At 27.0% G+C, this 27,051-nt stretch overlaps 1 protein-coding gene across 3 annotated transcripts in view; it reads right to left on the reverse strand.

The window, feature by feature from the left end:
* LOC117173208 (protein scalloped) overlaps positions 1–27,051 on the reverse strand; it is a 310,159-nt gene that overhangs the window by 4,731 nt on the left and 278,377 nt on the right. Inside the window, exons 7-10 of one of the 3 annotated variants that reach the window (XM_033361655.1) lie at positions 21,106–21,236; positions 9,668–9,823; positions 7,811–8,026; positions 4,938–5,167 (exon numbers count right to left, since the gene is read on the reverse strand). In XM_033361655.1, coding sequence (XP_033217546.1) covers positions 4,938–5,167; positions 7,811–8,026; positions 9,668–9,823; positions 21,106–21,236 — 733 coding nt within the window. Of the gene's footprint in view, positions 1–4,937; positions 5,168–7,810; positions 8,039–9,667; positions 9,824–21,105; positions 21,237–27,051 lie in introns of all 3 variants that reach the window. The other 2 variants (XM_033361657.1, XM_033361656.1) reach the window with 2 other exon arrangements.

Consider the following 27,051-nt stretch of genomic DNA (forward strand, 5'->3'; position numbering starts at 1 on the left):
TTTCAACTCAGGGTAACAATTCGGCAGATGATTTCAAATTCCCAGTTTTTTTCCGCCCAAGTTTTTCAATTTTAACAGTTAAGCAAGAGTAACAAAAAAAAAGGAATTTTCAACAAAATAGTCCAATTTTCAACCAAAATGATGAATTTTCAACTAAAACTATGGAATATTCAATTGAAATCAGTGAAATATTCAGTTAAAAAAATAACTTTCAAAAAAATACTTGAATTTCCAAACAGTCATGATTTTTTAAATAAAATTATAAATATTTAACTGCAATAGTTAAATCTTAAATCAGAAAGATGAATTTTTAACTTTGATGAGTCTTTAACCAAATAAATTAATTTTTCTACCAAAACTATTAAGTTTCAAGCAAGAAGGTTAATTTCTATCAAAACAGACAAATTTTCCACACACAAAAAAAAAATAATTTTTTAACCGAAAATTGAATAATTACATTTTTAGTCAAAAAATGAATTTTTAATTGAAAAGATGAATTTCTAACTAAAATTAGGGAATATTCAACTGGAATTATAGTTACATTTTCAGTTTTAAAAGAATTTCTTTTTATAAAAAAAAAAAAAAAAACAAGTTTTCAATCAAATAGTTCATTTTTTAACCAAAGAAATTAATTTTGAATTAAAATGATGAATCTTTAACGACAAAAAATTAATTTTTAACAAAAAAGTTTGACTTTCAAACAAGTAATTTTATTTTCAACCTAAACGATGAATTTCCAACTAAAATGATAAATATTTAACTGCATCACTTGAATTTATAACAGAAAAGAAGGATTCTTTAACAAGAAGGTAACCCTAATAAAAAAAGATAATTTTACACTAAAAATTGATTTTTTAATAAAATAAGTGAATTTTTAATGAAATAGTTGAATTTTCAATTAAAAAAGACAAATTTTCATCAAAATAAAAATAAAATAAAATTTTTCATCTCAAATTATGAATTTTCAACTGAAATAGTTGATCTTTCAAACAAAAAAATTATTATTTTCACTTAAAAAGATCAATTTTCAACTAAAACTTCAATAATTCAGTTTTAAGATAAAAAAATCAATGATTAACCATAAAAGAAACAAATTTTCAATAAAATAGATCAATTATCGGTAAAAAAATTATTTTTCTTCGAAAGAAAAAAAAACAAGTTTTAAATCAAATAAATCATGTTTCAAAGAAATGCATTTTCAATTAAAATGATCAATCTTCAAGAGAAAGAAAAGAATATTAACAAAAGAGTTTATGTTTCAACCAAGTAAATTTTTTTTAACCTAATAGATAAATTTTCAACCAAAATGATGAATATTAAACTGGAATACTTGAATTTAAAAAAAAAGAAAGAATTTTTAATTGAGGAGATTAACTTTTAAAGAAAAGAATCATTTTCTACCATAAAATTCAATATTTAAAATAAATACGTGAATTTTTAACGAAATGGATTAATTTTTAATTCAAAAAGGAAAATTTACGTCGAAACTGTTATATTTTGAACTCGAAAAGGTCAATTTTCTACCCAAAATGGAACGGTTAAATTTTCAGTTGAAATTCAGTATAAAATTGAAGGTACTAACATTTTTCAATATAAAAAAATTTATATAAATCCACGCTAAAATTTTCAAAGCTCTAAGTTAAAAAATCAAACAATGAACTTTAAAATTTTCTAAATTATATCATTTTAAGGAATTTTAAACTAGAAACATCAAATATTGAATAATTGAAATTGTTTTAACTGAACACTTTTTAAATTAGAAATTCAATTATTTTCTTTTTAAATAGTTTAAGCATCCTTGAAAAGTTCAAAATTTTCTTTCTAAATCTTGAGAAATCTAGAAGTTGTTTTAAATTGGTTTTTTAATTTAAAATTATTTTGGAAATTTTTTCAGAACTTCTAAATATCTGTCAAAACGAATTGAATTTTTTCTACAATTTTCAGAAAATCCTGCAAATTTTAGAAAATTTCTTGACAATTTGGATCTATAAATAACAATTGAACATTTATTATTTGCAGGCGAAATTTGAGTAATTTTAAGAGATATTTAGAAGTTTTGAAAAGATTCAAACGAAATATTCAAAAAAGATTCTTGAAGATTTTAAGAAAACTTTCTAAAGTTTGCATGATAATTTTTAATAATTTTAAAACTCCTAAATATCTCTGAAAATTAATAAAACTTTTTCTACAAATATTCATTTGTAAATTATAGATCAAAATTTAAAAATTTCACTTACAAATTAATCATTTTTACTTTTAAATATTTGGTTTCAATTTACTTGTATTAAATAAAACTTGTATAACTTGTAAACTTGTATTAAATAAAAATAAAAACTGAAAAAATATTTTTAATTTAATAAAATCCTTTAATTAAGAATAAAATATTATGAAGTTATTTTTAAGTTAAAATTTTATAAACTTTCAGCCACACGTTCACATATGTTTAATGGCTAAGACTTTCAAATTGAAACCGTTAAAGTTTTAACGTTAAAATCTGAAAATTCTTAAATTTTGAACTGGTTTAAAATCGTTTTGTCAAATCGTTTTCGCTCACTTTTTATTCCTTAAAGTACAGATAAATGTTAAGAAATGTACATATTTATTAAATAAAAATGTTTTTCATCCAAAATTTTCAACATCAAAGGCTTTTATTTTTGATTTGTTTAAGTCTTTAAGAAAGCATTTAAAAATTCTTTAAATTAAAAATGTAAGCTTAGAAATAAAAATTTCAAATGGAAAATTTTTAAAGTAAAAAAATTTTTAATTACGCATTGTAAGCTAAATAACAAAATAATTGAAAAACATAAAAATTCCACTAATTATTTAAAAACGCGTAAAATCGAACGCTGAAAGATTTTTCTTCCACAAATTAAAAAAGACAAATCTTCATCAAAATAAAAATAAAAATTTTTATCTCAAATTATGAATTTTCAACTGCAATAGTTGAACTTTTAACCAAAAAAATTTTAATTTTTACTAAAAAAAAAAAAAAATGTCAACCAAAACTTAAATAGTTCAATTTTAAGATAATAAAATAGTTAAATTTGAGGTAAAACGATTCCTTTTCATCGGGAGAAAAAAGAAAATTTCGATCAAATAGCTCGTTTTTCAATCAAAGAAATAAATTTTTAATTAAAATGATGAATCTTCAATAAAAAAAATAATAATTTTCAACAATAGAGTTTATGTTTCAACCAAGTAAATTTATATTTTTAACCTAATAAATGAATTTTTAACGAAAACGATAAATATTTAACTGGAATACTTGAATTTTCAGAAAAAACAGTTTAAATCAGGAGATTATCTTTCAAAAAAAAGATTCATTTTCTACCATAAAATTCAATTTTTTAAATAAATACATTAATCTTTAACGAAATGAATTAATTCTTAATTTAAAAAGGAAAATTCACGTCCAAATTGTTACATTTTTAACTCGAAAAGGTTAATTTTCTACCCAAAATGGTACGGTTAAATTTTCAACCAAAATGATGAATATTTAACTTGAATAGTTGAATTTTATACCTACAAAAAAATGAATTTTCAACCAATAAGATTAATTTTCTATAAAAAAAGACGAATTTTTCACAAATTACATCAATTTTCAAAAAAATAGTTTATATTTTAAATAAGAAATATCAACTTTCAACCAAATCGTTGAATTTTCATTCAAAAAAGATCGAATTTCATCCCAAAAAGAATAGTTGAATTTTTCCTTACAAGTATAATTTTCAACAAAAAAATCGGATTTTCAGAAAAATAGTTCAATTTCCTCCTGGAAAAATTAAGTTATTATTTGAAAAAATAATTTTTTTTATAAAATTTGGAAGAGGAAACTTCAAAATTGTGACAAATTCAGACTTGAAACAATTTTAAACCAGAAAGATAAATTTTCAACTAAAATGATGAATCTTTAACTACAATAATTTAATTTTTAACCAAAAAGATGAATTTTCAACCAACAAGATTAATTTCTACCAAAAAATATGGATTTTCAACTAAAAAAGATCCTTTTTAAACTAAATATTCAATAATTAAGTTTTTAGTCAAAATGAATGTTTAACTGAAGAGATGAATTTTTACCTAAAATTATGGAATATTCAAGTGGAATTAAAGTTATATTTTCAGTTTAAAACCCAAAATAATGTCTAACACAGTTTAAAACCGAAAATAATGTCTAACAAAAAAAGATAGTTTAATTTTCGTCAAAAAAATTTTTTTTTATACAAAGAAAAAAAAGTTTTCAATCAAATGTTTCATATTTCAACCTAGGAGATGAAATTTTATTTAGGAGGATGAATCTTCAATAAAAATAAAATAATTTTTAACAAAAAAGTTTAACTTTCAACCAAGTAATTTTCTTTTCAACCTAAAAAATGTATTTCCATTAAACTGATAAATATTTAACTGTAATACATGAATTTTTAACCAAGAGAAGAATTTTTAAACAAGAAAATTAACTTGCAAAGAAAAAGATAATTTTCTAAAAAAAAAAAAAAAAAAAAAAAAAAAAAAAACAACGATTTATAATCAAGTATGTAGATATTCGACGAAATAGATGAATTTTTAATTAAAAAGGACCAATTTTCATCCAAATTGTTGAATTTTGACCGAGAAAAGATCAATTTTCATCCAAACTGATAAATTAATTAAAACGATGAATCTTCAACTGGAATGATGGAATTTTATACAAAAAAAAAGATAAATTACCAACCTTAAAAATTAATTTTCTACATAAAAAGGCGAATTTTTCAGAAAATGCATACATTTTCAAATAACTAATTTAACTTCTAAATAAATAAAAATTAAAATTAAAATTAAATAATAAATGATATTGATTAAAGTGTCTAAAGTGGCCTTTTCCTTAAAAAAAAGTGACTTTTTCGTTACAAAAAAGTGAAAAATTGTTTGTTTTTTTTTTGTTTTTTTTTTTTACTTACTGGCTCGTTACTCCGTAGAAAGCTCCCGCCTCGTCCTGGATGTTGGTGTTGAGATCCGCCCAGAACTTGACGAGGAAGAAGGCTACCTGAGGTCCTTTGTCGTACAACTCCTTGAGGCCGCCTTTCTTCTCCGGGAACTTGTCGTAAATCTGCCTCACGTCCACTGCCTCCAGGAGGGGATCCGCGTACGTCGCCGAACCTCCTATGTGGACGAACAGGTGCTTGTGGTACTGAAAATAATTTTTATTTATAGATTTTCACATTTTTTCTCAACTTTCTCGGCGATTGTTTTTCTTCAAATTTGAATTTCGCGCCAAATTCTTCAAACGCCACCAGTCGAAATTGTGGCGCTGTTTACCAAGGTAGTCGATGAACTTCAATTTGGGAATCCCCGGACTAAATTTTTCAAAACGAATATTTTGGAAACGGAATTAAAGAATAAAATTACAGATTCAAATTTATTATAAAAAAAAAAAAAAAAAAAAATATTTTTATACCCTAAAATATTACCAAGAAAAAATTACTTTTTCAAACAAAAAGATTCAACTAGAATAAAAAACAGTTGCATTTTCAACCAAATAATTAAATTCTTTAGAAAACAGTTTTATTTTCGACAAAAAAAAAGATTAATTTTCAATTCAATATGAAGAATGCTGAAAAAACCCAACAATATTGTTAAATTTTTCACAAAATAATTACTTTTTCAAGAAAACAGTGGAATTTTTAAACAAAGTGTTACATTTTTAATCAAATCAATTATTTTCAAAGAAGAAAAATTAACTTTTAAACAAATCGTTGAATTCTTAATCAAATATATTATTTTTAAACGAAGGATTTCATGAGAAAAAGTTAATTTTTAACTAATAAAGATGAATTTTTTAATCAAAACGATGAATTTCGAACCAAAGAATTCAATTTTCCACGAAATAATTACTTTTTTCGTGAAATCGTGGATTTTTTAATCAAATAGCTAGATTTTTTATCAAACGGTCGAATTTCCGACAAAATAGCGAAACTTTGAACTAAATAGTCAAATTTTTAATCAACAAAGATCAAGTTTCAACCAAATTCTTGAGCTTTTATTTTTCAGAAATTACTTCAGCCCAAAACAGTTGCATTTTTAACCAAAAAGTTGCGTTTTCCAGCCAAAACGCTGAATTTTCAAACGAAAAATGTAATAGTTTATATTCTTCACCAGAATTGAATTTACAACAAAATAGTTGATTGCTTAACCAAATAGTAAAATTTGCAAACAAACGGTTGTATTTGTCAACTAAAAAATATAAATTTTCAACCATAATTGGAAAAGTAAAATTTGTAATAAAAAAAGATTAAACTTAAAGAAACAAATGAATTTTCAACAAAATAGTTGCATTTTCAACAAAATAATTAATTTTTTTATCAAATAGTTGAATTTAAAACCAAATATTGGAACTGTGAAAAAAATTAATTTTTAATCTAAAATTTTTTAACTCGAAAATATTAATTTTTAATTAAAAAAATTAATTTTTAAGCAAACAGTTGCAGTTTTAATCTAGATGGAGGGCATTTCAAAGCAAAAAATAAGTTTTCTACCAAAAAAGAAGAATTTTTAAGTAAAAGAAATCAATTTTTAAACAAAAATGAAAAATTTATATTTTTCAACTTTCGGTAAGATAAGCCCATGGCGCTCCGAGTTTATAGACAAAAAGTCAGGGCTCAATCCCTCCAGCCGGCATTCCTTTTGCTTATTTTTTCTTTTTTATATGCTTTTTTCTCAACCAAATTTTAAACACAAAATTTAATAGTTGATATTTTAATAAGAAAGGTTTAAATTTTACAAAAAAATTAATTTTCAATCAAATAGTTGAAGTTTCAACAAACAAAAAAATATAAATTTTTAAAAATAAATTAAAAATTAAAGTTTCTATTTAAAGAACACTATACTTCAACAAAAAGCAACGGAACTTTTAACAAAGTAATTGAATTTTTATCTAAATAATTAAATTTTTAATGAAATAGTTAATTTTTTAAAATAAACTGTGGAATCTTCAACAACAAAAAATTAACTTTCAACCAAATAGTTGAACCTTTAAAACAAAAGAGACAAATTTTAATAAAATAGTTGAATTTTTAACTGAATAGATGAATTTTTAATAAAAAAAAATTCAAGCGTTCCGCTTTTGTAAGAGCAAAGTCCGACCTCGATTCCTGCTGCCGGCATTTTATTTTTTTATTTTTCTCCCAATGAAATTATTTAATTATTATTTGACTATCAAATTTATTCAAATCCATCTGAAATATGCATTTTTAACCATTTTTCTCTTATGAACAAATTATGAAAAAATATCTCCTATAAAAAAATGTGTCATTTTTTTCGTCTAAAAACATCATTCATTACTTTCATTTTAATATATGAATATTATAATAATAAGAAAAAATGTCTTTTATATTTTATTTCTGTTTAATTTAATTTTTATGTTTCTTCATATTTGAATATTTATTTTATTTTTAAAACACTATTTACATATATTTTATTTTAATCTCATATTAAATTAATTGCAGCCGACATATAAATGTTCAATTTAATGAACACAAACGAGAATTTTTTTTACTTTTCCTTGAGTAAAAGTAGTAAAGGTTGAAATTTTTTTCAGGTGAAAAAAATGCTGATAAATGAATTGTATAATTTAACACACTAAATTTGAAGCAAATTAACTCAAAATTTTAGGATTCAGATTTAGGACTTTCAGATCGGACGTTTTCACGATTTAGGACGATTCAGATCGGAACTTTCCGGCTACTCGATTTGGCGCCAAATTCAAACTGAATATTTGATAAAATCTTAAAGATAACTATTATTCCAAGTTTGATTTTATCAAAATTGGACTTACTATGTCTTGATCTCTTTGTTGTTCCATGTAGGCCGAAAATTCGACGAGTCTTAATTTGTGAGTAGCGATGGCACGTCCTTCCCATGGCGGAGGTGGTTGTGCTTGGACCATGTCGCCTGTTGTGACCGCCGAAACCGGTTTTCCGGTGTAAGCCGGTTGTGGAAAAGGTTTGACATCTTGGGACGTTCCTGGCTGCAAACCGGGCTGCCAGAATTGCTGCAAATCGACCTAATTGTTAAATTAGTCCCACAACAGTTGCTTAAAAAGTTGATAAAATTTCGTGTGATATTAATATTGTCATTAAGAAACAAAGCCAAAATTCAGATCGAATGAAAAAAAAGATCATTTGCAATAATTTTGATAGTAAGTAATAAATATTTCATAAGTCTTCAAATTTTGTTCTCCAAATATTAGATCACAAAATCTATTGTATTATAAGCATAGTCTGTTATTTGAAGTTGTGTATAGTTACAAGCATTGGAGATCAAACATATATATATATTTTTTTTTTTTGCAAAGATAATTGAGTGCTTCAAACAAGAAGAAACGAACACAAAAGAAGAGTTGTTATTCGAGAATGAAGATAATTTATAAAGCCACATTGAAGTTTCGTCAGAAATACTTTTTGAGAAAAGAGAATCATTAAATTCAAATGTCGCGCCAATTACACGGAGTTTATGGCGCGAAATTTAAATTATAATATTTTCTTTTTCTGATTTTTAATACACTTTTTTAGATCAAAGAGAATAACAAATACAATAATGTACACTTTATTGTGTGAGAATGTATGTGAGAATTTTTGGATATACATTTTTTTAAAGAGCGACGGACAATTCAACAATACACAACAAGGGCCCCCAGGGGCGAGCAATAGTGAGGGACGCAGCCATTGAGGCGGTTAGTAGACAAGATTCAGATACAACAAATAAAAATTTTATTGTGAAGTTTCAAAATAATTTTTTTATTGAGATCAAAGTAATAAGAATAGATACCTTGATGTTATTTTTCAAATGTATTTTTTAAACAATAAAATAAATATTAAGGCAAGAGATTAGAAAATAGAAGCTGTTAATTTATTTTATATTAAACATCTGAAAAGACAAGTAGAGATAAGAAAATTCACGGACGAGATAGATACATCTTTTACTGAGAGAAATTTTCAGTAGATTCAAAACGAATTGGAATACTTTGAATACTTAATGACATAATTACAAATTAACGTTGAAAAAATGTTAAAGAATCTTTATTTTCGAATTAGTTCAAATTAAATGCATATTAAAAATGTTGTCATTAGGAATTTAAGTTTTACAAAAATTAGTTCATTTTTAAATTTTTGATTTTTTTAAAATTTGATTTTTTAAAGAACCAGCTGAATGAATTTCTCTCAACTGTAGGTTAATCGCGCGAAGCTGATAGGAATTAGTGAGTTCTCTGAAAATAGAAGCCAAACCGACATTTCTGTATACACAAGTAACTTAGATTCCAAGATTATGAGACTTTTAAATTTTTTTATAATTATCGCTTTCCCATAATACAAAAATTAAAAATGGCGTAAAACTGGCGTCAGCCTAGGATTGGTGGAATCCCTATCGTCTTTCCAGCTCGACAAATAAAATTGAAATTTGAACAAGATTGATATTTTTCGCTTTAGGAGCTACTAGCACTCTTTTAATAAGAAAAAAGTATAAGAATGATTAATTTTCGGACTCTATAAAGGTATTCGCAAGTCGGGGAATACTTTTTTATTTAAAAAATAAATTAAATTTGGAAAGTCTCATCATCTTAGATTAGTAATGTAAAGGAACCTTTCGAGATTAAAAAGGTCTTATCTCCTGGGGTTCGTGAATTGGGACTTACCGCTCCGGGATAGGAGACGGGGGTGGAAGCGTGAAGGGCAAGGGGCCCCACGAGGGCGGGGGGCATCTTGTTGTGTATCGCACTGCCAGCCGATACTATCTGGGCACTCGACATGCTCGACATTGTCTGCAACGCCTTCTCCTTTGCGGCATGATCCTAACAAATTTTCACCAGATTACCAAATTACTCAAATTTCACCAAAAAATACCGATAAGTCGATTCCAAAAAATTTAGCAATTTTTTGTAATGTGAACATAAATAAATTGGCAATGTATTTCTGGTCTACTAGCAAATGAAAATATGACTGGAAGACAACATAATTTTAGGAAGGAAATATCTATATATAATAAAAAAAAACTTCAAAAAAATTTTTATTAAACAAGAAAACTAATTTTCTAGAAAAAAATAAATTTTTAAACCAAAAAAACGAATTTTGAAGCAATAATTTAACTTTCAACCAAATAGTGAATTTTTCTACCAAATTGTTGAATTTTTAATCCATAGAGAGGATTTTCTACAAAACAGTTGAATGATAAACCCGAAAATATGATTATTTTTCCAACAATTACCGAATTTTTAACAAAACAAAACCAATTTTTAATGAAAAAAAGCAATTTCTAACGAAAATGTTTTAAAGTTTAAAAACAACAAAAAAAACGAATTTTCTACGAAAGAATGAAATTTTCAACCCAAAATATTAATTTTCAACACAAAATATTTATCTTCAACCCAAAAAAATATTAATTTTTAATAAAAAATATTGCATTTTCACCCAAAAAGATGAGTTTTCAACAAAATCATAAAATGTTTATCTAAATAGTAGAATTTTTACAAATCTAGATGAATTCTATATAAAAAAAATATCATTCGATTTTTAAGATGTGTAATAGTAATAATTTAAGTATAAAATTAGAAATGAATGAATATGACTTCATTAGCTAAAACTCATGCAGAAATAAAGATAATTCAAAGGGAACTGCAGATGAAAGATTTTCAATTTAAATTCAAGATTTTTCAATGATTCAAAATATCTGGGATCTTCTGCATATTTTTTATCGTGTCAACTACGGTCGACCGACCTTCATAAATGACTTTTCATTCGATAAAATAGAGATGAACGAGTACGCGGGCAGTCGTTCGAACTGTTTGATTTACGAGAGGCTTTACGTTTTTTTCAAATACGATTGCGATCTGTATGTACGCATATCAGCTGCGAGGGTGAAATAAAAAAAAGGATTGGGAAAATAGGGTAAAAAAATGAAAAGCAAATAGAAATCTGTGGCTGATATCACTGTTCGATTGCATTGATCTGGTACAATGTTGCGGAAAAATTAATTGAAAAAAAAAGAATGTAAACAGATTTTACCAATTTATATTTCCCTAAATGCATTTTGCCTGGAAATTTCATTTTAAAGTAAAGTTCTTTTGACTAAAACAAATTGATGTTTATTTTGAATTCAAATTTCGCGCCAAGATCTTTTCAAAATTCGAGGTTATGTTCTAAGTTTGGCCTAACGATTTTGGCGCGAAATTTAAATATCAAAATTTACTTTTATCCTAATCAAATAGAAAATGCATAGAAAAATGAAATTGAGGTTTCAGGATTTTTGTTCCTGGTTCTGCTCTACAGTTTTTCTTCCCCATTCCCCAGATTCAGTCTTCTTTTTCCCTGTCATATTCGCGCGATAAATCTCGAGGGGATCGAGACACTTTTTCGCGGTTTCTAAATCAACTGTCAGCGACAGAAAAATGGGGAGAGGATCGATGGCCCCAATGACGTTTCATGCTAGCCATTGCATTTCTTTTTCCCTGACAAAAAGTTCGGAAACAATATTTAGATGAAAAATAATCCAATAAAGGCAAAAATATGAGACAGAATAGTAGAAATACAACGTAGTTATATTTTCTTCATACATTTGGCGTTAACTCAGAGGTTATGTTTGAGCATGGCCATACACTTTTTCGACGCGAAATTCAAATTCAGGATGGCGGAAAATCTTCATTTTTGAAATTCCCCGATTTTTCCAGTACAAAATTTTCATTTTTTCTTAATATTATTATTTGCAAACAAGCATTTTATTTTTGTAACATTTTAAGAATAGAATATTTCATTAACGCAATCAAACAATAAATTTTTTAAATTGAAATTGGAAAAATTTTAATTTATTTATGGGTTTACTTTAACGAAAAAATTGCATTATCAATCCAAAAGTATTATTTTTTTAACGAAGCAGTTGAATCTTAGACCCAAAAAGTTGATTTAAAAAAAAATTATTTAATTTTCAACCTACAAAGTTGAATTTTCAACAAAATGGTGAATTACAAAAAAATCAAATGTATTAAAACAAATTTAAAAATATGAAAAATTTGCATTAAATTCAATAACCTTGAAATGAGGTTAAAAAAAATCAAAGGTATTTGATTAAATTCCAGAGAATTCAAGATGAGTAGAAGAGACTAAAGGATGAATTTAAAAATAACTTTTAAAAATTGAGAAAAAAACCATTAAATTAAGCCGAATTTAGTAAATTCAGAAGAATTCAAGTGAATTAAAAAAATCCAAGCGAATTGCAAAGAATTTAAAAGAATTTAGGGTAATATAATACAAATTTAGGGTGAGTTCCCCCAAAAAATTCAAATCACCTCGAATTTTTGAAAATCTGACTAATTTTTAATCAAAAGGTTACTCATGACTATAAAAAAATTCAAAAGAATTTTAATTAATTGGAAAAATTGAAGAAAAAAAATCGAATAAATCTATTTATTTCACTAAACTTTAAGTAAATTTAGAAGAATTTAAGAGAAATGAGCAAAATTTGATGAATTTCATAAAAAAATGCGACTGAATTTAAAAAGAAATCAAGTGAATTGAAAATAATCTAAAAATATAAAAAATTAAAACAAAAATCTATTAAATTAAGTGAAATTGAGTGAATTTAGAAGAATTAAAGTGGATTAAAAGAATGCATGGAAATTCCAAATAATTTAAAAGAATTGAGAGTGAATTCCAAGAAAAAATTTTAATCACTGCAAATCTTTGAAAACCCTACTAAATTCTAACTAAAAAAGTGACCCATGATTTATTTCATTAAAAATTGAGGAAATTTAGAATAATTTAAGGGAAATAAGAAGAATTTGATTAATTTAATAAAAAATTAAGCTGAATTTAAACAGCAATCAAGTGAATTGAAAACAATTAAAAAATATCAGAAAATTCTTTAAATTCAGTAACTTTGAAATTAAATCAGAAAAAATTAAAAGGACATTCAAAAGAATTAGGTGAAATGCCTACAAATTTAATGAGAGTTTACAAACACTTCAAGATGAATTGAACAAACAAAATTTTAACCCATTAAATTGAGTGAAATTAAGTGAATTTAGAAGAATTCAAAAAAAAATCAGGTCGAATTCCAAATAATATTCCCAAAAATATTTGAAACTATTTTCAAATCCTTGAAATCTTACGAAATCCTTCACTTCTTATTAAATCAGTAAAAAGTTTCTTCGTAATTTTTTTAAGTGACTTAAAATATTTGTAATCCCTTGAAATCTTTTCAAGTCTCATTAATTTTGTTAAAAGACCAATGATCTAATAAAAATGTGATTGAAAAAATCCATTGAAATAAGTAAAATTCAGTAAATTTAAAAGAATTCAATTGAATTGAAAAAATCAAAAGAATTCCAAAGAGTTAAAAAGAATTCAGGATGAACTCAAAAAATAATTTTACATCTCTGCAAATCTTTGAAGCAATGCAAAATATGTTACGTCTCGTGAATATATTCTTTGAAATCCACTAAAATATTATAAAATCCAGTTAAATTTTATATTTCCTAAAATCCTGGAAAATATTTTGAAATACGCCGAGAGCTTTAAAATCCCTCAAAATCATTGAAATCCTCAGAAATATTATAAAATCTTGTGAAATCTTTTAAAATACCTATATCTTCCGGAATTCTAGAAAATTCTTTATCTTAAAATATTTTCAACGCTTTGAATTACCTTCAAATTAACAAAATTAATAAAAAATTCCCTAAAATATTTCAAATGAAAAGCTCTCAAAAATGCCCTAAGATCTTTGAAAAGTGAAAATTATTGAAATTTATTAAAAATGTCTCGGAAACTTTCAAAATACCCTGAAATAATTCAAAAGATTTCAGGACAATTAAGAAATTGGTGTGGACCTGAATTGAATAAAGCGACCCCCCCCCCCCCCCCCCCCCCCCCCCCTACTGTGGCCAGGAATTTTTTGGCGCGAAATTCAAATTGCAATATCTCTTCTCTTCGGTTTAAGAGTTCCTATTTCGAAATTCTGTCTTCCTCGCATATATCAAAGGTTTGAAATTATCTTCGAAATATTTTCTGATGAAAAAGGAAGTGGAAATGACAACAATGGGTTATTCTATACCAAGGCTTCCCGTTGAAGTTAGTGGGTGTCGATAATTCGTGCACGTGAGTTATCGCTTCGTGAGTTATCAGAAACAGCTCGGAACCCCTTCATTTTCCTCATGTTCTAAATCGTGGCAAGTTTCACAAGTGCATTATTACGTTTTGCGTGAGGTATCGTTGTGCGAACAAAGTGCGCGTGGGCAATTCGTGATTCATGAGCCTAAGTAATCGACCACTTTGTCTTTTCGTCGCTTCTTCGATTACCCCTGAAAACCGAGACTCCTTTGTCCCAAGAAATATCATTTTCAACATTATTGTCCTGAGGCGTGACCAATTTACGACTTTCATTATTATCTTATTAAAAAAATATTGCGTTCAATTTTCGGATGGTTAGTTGGACGAATTTTTATTTTTTATTTTCTGTGATTGCACCAGAAAAAAAAGGTTTCCAAAAGAGGCCACAAGACTCGTGAAAATAGGGAAATCAATGCTTGTATGTGACATTAATGTAGAAATCATATTGATAAAGAAAAGGAGACTTTCCATTGAAAAAGGCGAATTTTCGACACAAAAGTTTACTTTTCAATGAAACGTCGATTGTTTTAGAAAATAGTTTAACTTTAAACCCGAAAAGATCAATGTTAAAGAAGAAAAATAATTTTTTGATCAAAAACAGATCATTTTTAAACAATCAGTTGCCTTTACAACCAAATAATTGAAGTTTGAAACAAAATAGACGAATTTTTAACCAAATAGTTTAACTTTGAACTAAATAGAGCATTTTTCTAGGCAAATATTCGAATTTGTTAGATTACAGTTTAATTTTAAATAAACAATTTCATTTTCAATCAAGCAAGATGAGTTTTCTACCATGAAATAAGACTTTTCAATTAAAGGGAAGAATTTTCTATAAAATACTCGCCTCTCTAAATAAATATGTGAATTTTCAAGCTAAAACGATAAATTTGTTGCAAGAAAGTTAAATTTTCATCCCTTGAAATTGATCCATTTTAACTACGTAATATTAACCTTATAACAAGAAAGATGACGTTACTGCGAATAAAGATTATTTATCTATACAATTTTTCAAGGAAAAAATGCATTTTCTAACCAAAGAAAACTATTTTTCATACAAGAAAGATAAATTATCGATCAAAAATGGAAAAATTACATTTCTCATGGAAAAAGTAGTTTTTAACCAAAAATCCAATTTCCAAGAAAATAGTTAAATCCTCAACAACAACAAATTAATTTTCTTGGATAAAAATTGAAATACTTCAGTAAAATAAATTTTATTTACCTTTATTTGAAAACTTAGCTATTTTATTGAAAAGTTGTTTCTTTTTCCTAAATTTTTTTTCTGTAAACGTAACTTATCTATTTTTTGGGAAAAATGTATCCATCTTCATTTTTAAATTCGACTATTCGCTTGATTTTCTGCCCAAAAAAAAATGTTATGTGTGTTTTCTACCAAAAAGATTGATTTTCGATCAAGGAGAATAATTTTGTACAAAAAAGATGATTTTTCAATAAGATATTCGAATTTTCAAACTGGAAAAAATTAATTTTCCAACAAAAACGTTAATTTTGTACAAAAAAATTAAATTTTTATTTGTAAAATTAGTTTACCATCCACAAGATTAATTTTCTACTAAAAAATATTAATTTACAACAAAATGCTTAAATTTTCAATTAAATTTTTGAATTTTAAAGTCAAAATGACGGATTTTTTACATAGAAGTTGAATTTTCATCCCAAAAATATAATATTTCGATAAAAACGTTATTTATCTATCGAACGGTTTTTTACAATTAATAGTTCAATTCTAATATAAATATCTTCAGTTTTTACTAAAAAGAAGCAAAATTTAACCAGAAAGATGAATCATGAACAAAGAAGTTCATTTTCCTTCAAATATTTAATTTAATTTTGTAATGATTAACTGTTGAACTTTCAACACAAAATTATAAATTTTCAACAAGAACATTAATTTTCTACTAAATAATTAAATTTTCAATTAAATAATTTAATTCTCAAATAAATATTTGATAGCTGCATTTTAGCCAAAACAGATGCAATTTTGACCAAAAAGACGAATTTTCTGCCAACAAATTTAATTATCAACTCAGAAATATGAATTAATAACAAAAAAGTTCATTTGATACCAAATATTTAATTTAAATTTGTACTCAGTAAATGTTAAATTTTCATTCCCAAAAAGAAATTTTTTGAAGAAAGCAGTTGACTGTTCAACAAAATAATTGAATATTTAACAAAATATTTGAAATTTTAACTAAAAAGAATGACTTTTTAACAAAATTGTTACATTCTCAAAAAAAAAATTAAATCTTTAACCGATAAAGTGCTTACTTAAAAATATCAATTCTAAACCAAAAATTTAACAGTACTTTTGTACTTTTGTCCTTCGATCCTGAAAAGCAATTTTCCCAAAGAGTCAGGAACAATATTTAAAAAAATTGTCGAATTTCGAAAGACAACCGAGCCTTTATTTTTTTACAACGAAATAAAAAAAATTGAATTTGTCAAACTAGACGTCTAAAACTTCAACCCAATAAAAAGAGACTGAATAAAATTTTTGTTTAAAAGGAAGTCATTTAAAAAAAATATTAAAACTTTTTATCACGAATTTATTTTATTGAGAATACCATTCACTATATTGGTCAAACGTTTCGTTTCATAAAATGTCAAATTCACGAATTCCGGACAAGAGAGATCGAGTACAAAGAGAAAAAAAGCCCAGTACAAATAGCGTTGAGTGGAAAAATTCCCGCATGGTCAGACTCGCTTGTTTTGAAATCGACATACGAAATATCTCTATTTTCCCTTTACCTCATTTTTGTGCATATCGTGTTTACGCGTCGTGTGCAAAATCAATTCAGTTAATTGAGGGAGCTCGCGACCTCTCATTTTTTCCGGCTTCCGGGTAAAAAAGAAATATATTGATGTGTTTAATGACATTCCAAACGTGAAATACTGCCGAATTGAGCTTTACGTGCAATCTGTACGATATAAATGTTACTTTCGACCCGTTCCTGAAACACATTCGTCCGAATATTCATCAAGTTGTTTAACGAGATAAAAAAAATGAAAACGGATACGCGAGAGAATTATTTCCCTGGCTTGGAAATATAGATTTATTAAATTATGTTGATTGAATTTCGGATTATTGGAGGTTGATTAAAAAAAAAGTTGTCTTATAAGCTTCAACACCATTTTGAATTTAAGACAAATGAAATTTCGTTTTATTATAGTTATTTTCGATAAGCTGTTTTTGAGGGAAATTAAGAAAATGCCAATTAAAACCTTAGGTCTGACATTGAAAAATTAAAAAATTAGAGTTGATAACCTTCGATATTAAATGTTTAAAAAATTTTTATTTTAGTTTTGAATTTTACTCCGGGACAAAATGAAAAAAAACGTAGACCACCTACTTGCAGATTCATTTGGAAAAATAGACATAAAGTTATTTTAACTTTTAACTCATTTAATTCCAAACTGTTCAATTTTGAACATTTTAATTTTGAAATTGTCCACTTTTTAGGTTCAAAATGAAACTAATCAATTTGGTATGTTTTAAATAATCCAAATTTTTTTTAACTATATTGAGACTATATTTTAAGATTCTATAATTTTGAACCATTTGAGACTAAAACAATAAACTATTTTTAATGTTTTAATCAATATTAATATTGTTTTATACAAGTAACTAATCAAAGTTTAGAGTTCAAAGTTTAAAGTTCAAAAAGAAAAATTGTATATTGTAATTGCAGTTCTGAATTTCACAAATATGATATTATTGTCTACTGAAAGAACGTTTCAAATAACGTTTTTTTATCACTTTCACTTTTTTTAAACCGAATAGTTGAATTTTCAACTTATCAAGATCAATTCTGAATTAAAAAATTAACAGTTCAATTTTCAATAAAAAATATGAATTTTTAAACAAGACAAATTTTCAAAGAACCATATGAATTTTCAACCAAGTAGTTCAAGTTTCAAATAAAAAAGTACATTTTCACTAAAAAAAAAAAAAAGAAGATTTTTCAAGAAAAAAAACGAACTTCTCACAAAAAATAAAGTGCATACATTTTCAGATAGATATTAAAGTTACAACCAAAGAAATAAAGTTTCAACGAAAAAAGATCAATGTTAAGTTAAAAAAATTTAATTTTCAACAACAAAAAACGTCAACAAAATAGTTTAATTTTTAACCCAAGAAAAAACTTTACGAACAAAAAAAGTAATATTCTATCAGAGAAGGCTAATTTTTTTTACAAAATTCATTCATTTTCAACCACATAGTTGGATTTTCAACTGCAATAAATTTTTACCAAAAATGAAAAAGTTCGGTTATCAGTATAAGGATAATTTCAACAAAAGAAAAACGAAGTTTCAACAAAATATTTAAATTTTCAATCCAACAAATATATTTTCAACCAAAAAATGGCTTTTCAAGCATCGCTATCAAATACAAATTTTCAACTTAAAAAAAATTAATATTCAACCAAAAGGAAAATGAAAAACGAATTTTTTGCATCGAGCTTTTTTTATTCGTATTCAGAGATCTAATCACTCGGAATCATGATTTTATTTCATTTTTCAACTGAAAATTGAATTATTTACCGGAATCCGGGGTGAAACCTGATCCCTTTTTTATGTTAGTGTCACTTTGCGATTTTTTTTTGAGATCGTTATTTTAATTTTGGATGAAAATTGAAAATCCTTTTTTTAATCGCTATACAAAGAAAATTGCATTAAATTTGCATCGCAATTCGCAGTCAAGCCTAGTTCAATTTTTATGTTAGTGTCATTTCGACATTCTTTAAAACTAATTTTTTTTTAGATTGATGTTTTTATTTTTGCTAAAAATTGAAAATAATTTTTTAATAGCTATCTAAAGCGTATTTTGAAAAAACGTAAAATTTCAATTTAAAATTTTTCAGTCAATTTTCATTTTCCAACTAGATAATTAAATTTGGTATCACAATCCGCAGTCAAGCCAGGTCCAATTTTTATGTGTCACTTGGAAATTGTTTGAGATTGCTGTTTTTATTTTTGCTCAAAATGTAAAATACTTGTTTTAATTACTATCCAGACCAAAGCCGATTTTAAAAAGACATGCAATTTTAATCTGAAAATTCTCATTCGATTTTCTCGGAAGTGGCTAAATTTTTATATCAAACTTAGTTTACATTTATTCAGAAATTCGATATCTCAGAAACATAATTTTATTTCATTTTTCAACTAGAAATTACATTTTTTGTCGCAATCCGCAATGAAGCCAAATCAACTTGTTGTGTTAGTGTCACTTTGAGATTGTTGTTTTGTTTTATCTTTAAATGATGATTTGGATTTTTCAGAAGGTTTTCTCTCCGTTTAAAAAATTCCTATGTTGTCCTAAAGAAGATAATCATTAATTATAAGCACAAATATAAGTAAAACAATCTAAGTGGGACGATGGTCGTGGGGGCTAAAGCGTAGGCTTTGGACCCACTCCTTCGGCTTGCGGGTTCGATTCCCGCCTCGCACTCTGGAAGAGTCTCGGTGGCCCATGCGGTGGGACCGGTATCTCTAGAGAAAAAGGTGTTTTCTCTAAGTACTTAAGGCTGTTGCTCTTGGTGGTTCGGAACCCACCTGAAACTGTAGGTCCCCTTCCACCACCAAGTAAGTGCGTGGAGGGTGTGTAAAGGAATAGAGGAGGTGTAAGAAAAATGTAAACCCTTAGGGGACCACATTAGAAGCTTCCATTCCAAGTAAAACAATCTATACAAATTTTAGTATATTACCAAGTATCAAGTCTTAACTGTTAATTACATTGAATAATTATTTTCCGTATATTAGTATTTTAAATTAATGATTATTTACTGTAGGATGGTATCATATATTCTACTTCTGTACTACCAACCTTAAAATGTGAAATTTTCAAATAAATTTTTCACCAACCCGAGTTATTTAGCTTCATGAAAGAAGATTCGAACTCAGGAACTAATATTGCACTGGGTTCATCAATATCAATATCACTTTGAACAAGGATGAATAGCTCGCGTGCCATTGCACATTCATGGGATAAATCAGGCGTAAAAATGAACTACCCCGTTTAATCAACAGCTGAATTATTATTACAGCGAATCGCGAACAATTGGGATGGGTTAATAAATCAAATCTCGGTTCCGTTGAGTCGAGAGGGCTGTGTTTACGTTGGCGCCGTTTGGTCACTATTCTAGAGTTGAAAGGGGTTGGGAGGGTTAAGGGGCGGAAAGGGGTTGAAAAGCGAGGCGCCTGAATTCCCCATTGCACGCACATTGGATGAGCATTTCAATGTATTTCGGTGCGTTTTATCCTGAAACTCTCTGACCACTGCAGTTACCGCATGCCGCCAACATTATTCACGGAACAGGGTCGAATTCGGCTGGTGTGACGTTATTTTCTGGTTTCCGCTTCCGGCATGCAACGGCGGACCAACCATCGATCGACGAATGACGATTATCGAGAACAAACTACAAAATTCGCGATCCAAAGTCTTCTGGAAGGCTTAGTGGGAAAAAAGTTGATTTCGAAATTCAAATTTCGCGCCGAAATTCGTAACGACACGCTTGGAAAATAACCTCCTTCTGTGTGACGTAATTTGTTGGCTTTTGCTTCCAGCATGCAAAAGCGGAACAACCATCGCGCGGCGAAGAATTATCAACACAGCAGTTGCATTTTCAACCAAAAAAGATAAATTTTTAAAGAAAAATTTATATTCGAAAAAAAATCCTTGAACACAGGGGAAAAAGATGAATTGTTTAAAAAAAAGAAGGGAAGATAGCAGGGGAAAATTTTTGAAATTTAAATTTCGCGCCAGAACTTTCAATGTCACAGTTCGAACATAACCTCTGAAAGTATAGTAAAGTAGTGGAATAAATGTCGATTTACGAAAGAGGGAGGTTTTTAAAGTCGCGATTCAGGATTTAAGTCTATTGTTATCCTCGTTATTCAGATTTTATAATTTTCATAAAATAAAATTAGGTTAGAAAAATTGATAACTCACCACTTTGAGTTTCGCCTGTATTTCACGCAGTTTTCTCCTCGCAAGGACTTGTATGTGAGAGGAGACTTGCTTTCGCGTTCTCGTCTTACCGGTCCTTAGTTTGATATAACGCGCAATCAACTCGTTGCGACCTGTAACATGAGAAAGATTTGAACGTTGAGTCACGTATCTATGCAGTCGACTTTTTCGATTTTTCAATCAGATACATATAATTTTCTGCTTGATCAAGTCATCAATATCTATCTGCAGTCTAATAAGTTAATATTCTTCAGTTTTATTACGCAAAATAATACAATAGAGACCAGAATAAACTCGTCATACAAATTTAATCATAAAAAGTATGTTACATGGGCTTTAGAGTGAAAAAGGACGATTTCGGAATTTTAATTTCGCGCCAGAATCGTCGAACGACATTTGAAAATAACCTCTAATACTCAAGCAATTCTAGCGCGAATTTCAAATTCGAAATAATTTAAAGGTCAAGTATGTCAGAGAAGTTTCTTGAGACATTTTATACGAAAATTAATTGTAAGTATCAATCATTGAGTCACACATGGATACAATCGACTTGTTGGATTTTTTAACCAGAAATATATTAATTTGTTTACTATCAAAATTGATCAATAATTTAATATTCCACTTTTTAAAAATAATTTCATCAAAGCATAAACAAAAGTCTTAAACATATTTTATTATAAAAAGTATATTACATGAGCTTTGGAGCAAAAACGATAATTTCAGGTTTTGAATTTCGCGCCAGAAAAGCAGCACCAAATTTGAACATAACCTATAATATTAAACCCATATATAAATTTTTAATGCGAAGGATTATTGAGAATCGATCTTCGAGTTGCATATAGTTCAATTTTTGAACCAGAAAAATAATTTTCTGCTAGATCAAGTCATCAATATCTATTAGCAGTGATCGATAATTTAATATTTCTCCAAATAATTTAATTCAATCAAAAATAAACTTTAAATATAGATTTATTTATAAATAGTATATTACATGATCCTCAGAGTGCAGAAAGAAAATTTTAAAATTTGACTTTCGCGCCAAAACCGTCGGACCATTCATAAACATAACCTCTAATATGGAAGTCACAGCAGCGCGAAATTCAAATTCGAAATAGTTGAAAGGTCAAAGTTTCGAATAATTTAACTGTTTAACATAAAATTCTCGATCAACAGAAATAATCATTCTTTAATAAATAACTTTTAGGTTTTATTGATTAAAATTTATAGCTTTTTATTATGAATCACTTGATAAGAGAACTGATCTTGAGGGAGTTTCTAAGCGTCGTACATAGAACCATAGCCGTAGAAGCTCAAAGCAAGGGGACCGCTTAATAATAGCACGAAATTGATATTAATTGACGTACAGAGAGTAATTATATCAGGCATGCATTTGATTCTCATCCGCTTGGACTTGAGAATTCTAGTCACGAACTTAAAACAAACATTTTTTTTAACTGCCAAACAAATTTCTTTATCAAATAAATTAATTTAATTAATTTAAATTTCGCGCCAGAATTAGAGGTTATCTTTAAGCGTGGCACTAAGATTTAGGCGCGAAATTCAAATCGTAAACTCTTATTACTGATGTTTTTCTTTTGCGTGAAGTATAATAAAGTAAAAGAAAATGTTTCTGATATCGAATAAAGGAGGGTCGTGCTCGTGCAGAATTGTTAGGGCATAACAAACCCCTAAAGAATGTTTGGCTTTCAAAAACAGATAAGGAACGCGAACTTGCAGGGCCGCAGGTACCTAGGAGGTTCATGGCGAGCCATTTAACGGTCTTTGCGAAATTGAGTCATCACGTGGTTCGCCTGGAATCTCGGATATTTTCCTCCCAATGCTTCACCCCCTCCACAACCCTCTAGCAATCTCAAACCACCCTCCAAAGCTAAAGGAGCGATCCTCCATTCAGAACATGGACTAAAAGAGCATAAAGTGCATTTTTTTCAACTAAATACTTTTTATTATTGCTATAGAATCATCAATCCTGCGATATGCGCCCCCCTGGTTTTTTCTTTCAAACTTTCAGATTTTTTTGGGCATTTTTAATAATCTTCTGAACACTTTTAAGAGCTTTGTAATTGAAACATAATAATTAAGTTTTAATATAAAAAATCGTCTCAAAGATTTTCAGGAAACATAAGAAGATGATTGCATTCTTTTGAAATATTATTTTAAAATTAGTTTATCTGAATAAAGATTTTTAATTTAAAGTAACAAATTGTATGCTCTTGAAACCCTTCGAAAATCTTAACAGGTTCTACATTCTTTTCAAGTAATTCGAAATCTAAATTCTCTGAAGAATCGTAAGAAAACATTCTTCTCTTGAAACCTTTTAACATTTTTCAGCAACGTATAAAATTTTGTTTGAATCTTAAACATTCTAAATATTTAAAAAGCTTCTAAATTGTTTCAGGAAACTTTCCAAGTTTAGATTTTCTTTTAAATTTTTCCAAATTTTTAATTAGTTTTGAATTTTTTTGAACTTCCAAACGTGTTTTTTTTTAATCTATTTAAATTTTTCTCACCTGTTTTTTAAATCATGTAAATGTTTGTTAAATCTTTGATCTTTTCCAGATTCTTTTTTTAAAGTTCTTGTAATCCTTTAAAATGTGTTTTAAAATCATATTCAATTTTTTCATAAATTAATTTGCTTAGGTAAAAGTTATTTTGAAATTTTCTGGGTTATCCTAATAAAATTGTGCAATTCTCTTGAATCCTCTTCAAAAATCCTCTTAAAAAACCTCTTCAAAAGTCTTCTTCAAAATCTTTCAAAATCTACCATTGTTTTAAATTTTTTCAAATCTTCTCAAGATTTAAATTACTTTCAAATATTTTCAAAACATCTAAATATTTTTGCAACAATTTAAAGTTTTTGGGATTGCGGCAAAATTAAAAAATTGCTTTAAAATCTTCTAGATTCTTTTTAAAAAATCGCAAAATGTTTTGAAATTATTAAAAAGCTTATTCTTTCTAAATTATTAAAAACCTACATTTATATTCAATTTTTCCAAATTTTCTTAAGATTCAGAAATAATTCACGATATTCCTAAAATGTTTCCAAACTGAAAAATTTTAAAAAAGCCTTAAAATCTTCCAGCTTCTTTTTTAATATATTTTGAAGTCTTCAGAACTCGAAATAAATCTTGTAAAACTGAACCATAAATCAGTTAAGAAAATAATTCTTTCCTAGCATTGAAAACAATTAAAAATGTAAAATATTTATAAATATAAGAAGTTTAATTTTATTATGAAATAAAATTACTTATTTGGAAATTTGGACTTACTGAACTGATAACGCAAAAAATTCTTAATCTTAATTAATAGATGAATACATATAACTTCATTTAATATGTTTAAACATTTAAGAATGGAGTTGTAGCCTTTATTATTAAAGAATGAATTATTATTTAGTTTTTACTATTCAGAAATAAATTTTTAGGATAGAACTGAATTCATACGCACTGAAATTTAGAATTTGAATTTCGCGCCAGAATAACTTCCGAATTGGAGGTTATTTTGTAACAGCAAGTACGATTCCGGCGCGAAATTCAAAATATAAAATCTTTTTTCTCAGTTCATATTAAAATATTCTTTGACTGAATCGACATGGAAATTAAAACAGAATATTATTTTCCAAATCCCGTTCCTTTTTTACATTTCTTCACGCTAGTCAAAGCAGACACTGATTAGCGGGACTTAAGTACTCATTAACCTAGGGTCAGTAGTTGAGTCATGCCAGTTGGTATAAAATTGGACTTTTTCTCGACAATTTCCTTGCGCCGGAAACTGTTGAGTCTCACCGGGAAAATAAAGGTGAATAAGGGTTTGAAAAAGGAAGTCACGTTACGGATAAACATAAACCGGTCGCGGGAGTCTAAAAGCACTTTTACATGAGAAGAAATAATTCATTCGCGCCGGAAAATCCTCATGCTGCTTCTTTCCGTTCTTAAATTTTCTACAGCGCTAAAAAACATAGGGAAGAATAGTAAGAATTTTGAGCCGCAGAAAAAGAATTTTAAACAAAACAGTTGAATTTTCTACTTTTTAACAAAATAGTTCAACTTTACACAAAAATATTAAATTTGTAACAAAATAGTTGCATTTTTAAATAATAGTAACACTTTCTACCCATAAAGATGATTTTTCTCTTCAAATACATGAATCTTCAACAAACAGCCAAACTTTTAAACAAATACAGAAATACATTAACTTTTAATCTCAAAAGATTAATTTATAAAAAAATCAATGAATGATGATGGAATTTAAACCAAAAACTGGAATTTTCAAATTACAAAATTAATTTATAATAAAATAGTTGCATTTACAATCAAATATTTAAACTTTTAAGCAAAAGAGAAGAATTTTAAACAAACAAGTTGAACTTTTAAAAAAAAATTTTAATTTTCAACCTACAAAGATGAATTTTTAACAAAATGGTTTTAAAAAAGTTACGAAAAAATAATACTATATTAAAAATAAATAAACAAATTGATTTAAAAAAAAATTAATTACAAAGTTTAATCCTTAACAAAAAATGTAATAGTTGATAATTCAACCCAAAAAGATCGAAATTTCTACCAGAAGAGACACATTTTCAACTGAAAAAGCTGAGTTTATAACAAAAAATAGAAACAAAATTTTTTTAGTTAAAAAGGATAATTTTCAATTTAAAGAGGAGAATTTTCAACAAAACAGTCAAATTTTATAAACAAAGAAAATATTTTCTTTCTGCATAAATATTACCTTTTTGTCAAAAATGCAACTGCCTGATTAAAATTAAGCAATTTAATAACTATTTTTTAATCAATTATACAAACTTGTTTTGCTGAGACTAAACTTTTTTATGGAAAATTTTCATTTACCGATTAAAAATAACACCTGCTTTGTTGAAAATTCATCTTTTTGGATTAAAATTTCAACAATGGTATAGCAATTTTTTAACTCAGCTGATAAATTCTTTTATGAAAAATGAATCTGTTTTTTAATATATTTATTGTTCTAGTTTGAAAACACTTCTCTTTCTGTAGAAATTTCATCCTTTTGGGTTCAAATCTTTTTCGATTGGAAATTAACTTATTCTTGGAAAATACAATACATTTTCGGGTTGATTTATTCTTATTTAAATCTTTTTGCGGTAGAATATCAATTAATAAATTTTTCGTTGAAAGTGACTGCTTAATTTTCACACTCCATTAAAAAATATTGTTCCCTCGTTCTCCGTTACTTTTATCTAGAAGAAAGCACATTCAAATTTCACGCCATAATCTTTGCGAAATTTAAAGTTATCTCGAAATGTGGTTCTGGGATTCCGGCGCGAAATTCCAAATTTGAATTGCTTCAGGGAAGACACTTCACATTCATTCTCCTATTCTCCTATTTTCGTGTTTTTTTAAGGGATTCCTCTTTTCTTATTTGCTTTCAAGAAATTTCCCCCTTTCTCTACTTTTTTTCTACTATTTTTTGTGATCTTTCTTGGTCGAAAATTCTATTTTTGATATTAAATTCGTCTTTTTGGATTGAAAATTAATCTTTTTTGGTAGAAAATCATTTTTCTTGGTCAATAATAAACATTTAGATTGAAAAATGCGTATTTTGCTTCAAAATTAAACATCTTTTTTGAGTTCAAATGTCAACTATTATACTTTTCTTTTAAAATTCAATTATTTGATTGAAAATTTTATTCTTTTTTTTTAAATCTTCTTTTCAGACTTTAGTTCAATTTCTACAATTAATCGTGGGACTTTTGTATCGCAATCTTCTGCCCTACGAAATTGGATTGATTATCGGCTATGATCGACAATCGACTTGCAATTAGAGCTTAATGAATTTCAGAGATCCGGTGGCTAGCGGTGCCCTGAAATTCATTAAAAGGATCGTCGTCGAGCTGCTAAGTGTGGGGTAGCTCTATAGAGGGGTGGGTACCTC

This window comes from Belonocnema kinseyi, chromosome 5, assembly GCF_010883055.1.
Source record: "Belonocnema kinseyi isolate 2016_QV_RU_SX_M_011 chromosome 5, B_treatae_v1, whole genome shotgun sequence".
Taxonomy (NCBI): Eukaryota; Metazoa; Arthropoda; class Insecta; order Hymenoptera; family Cynipidae; genus Belonocnema; species Belonocnema kinseyi.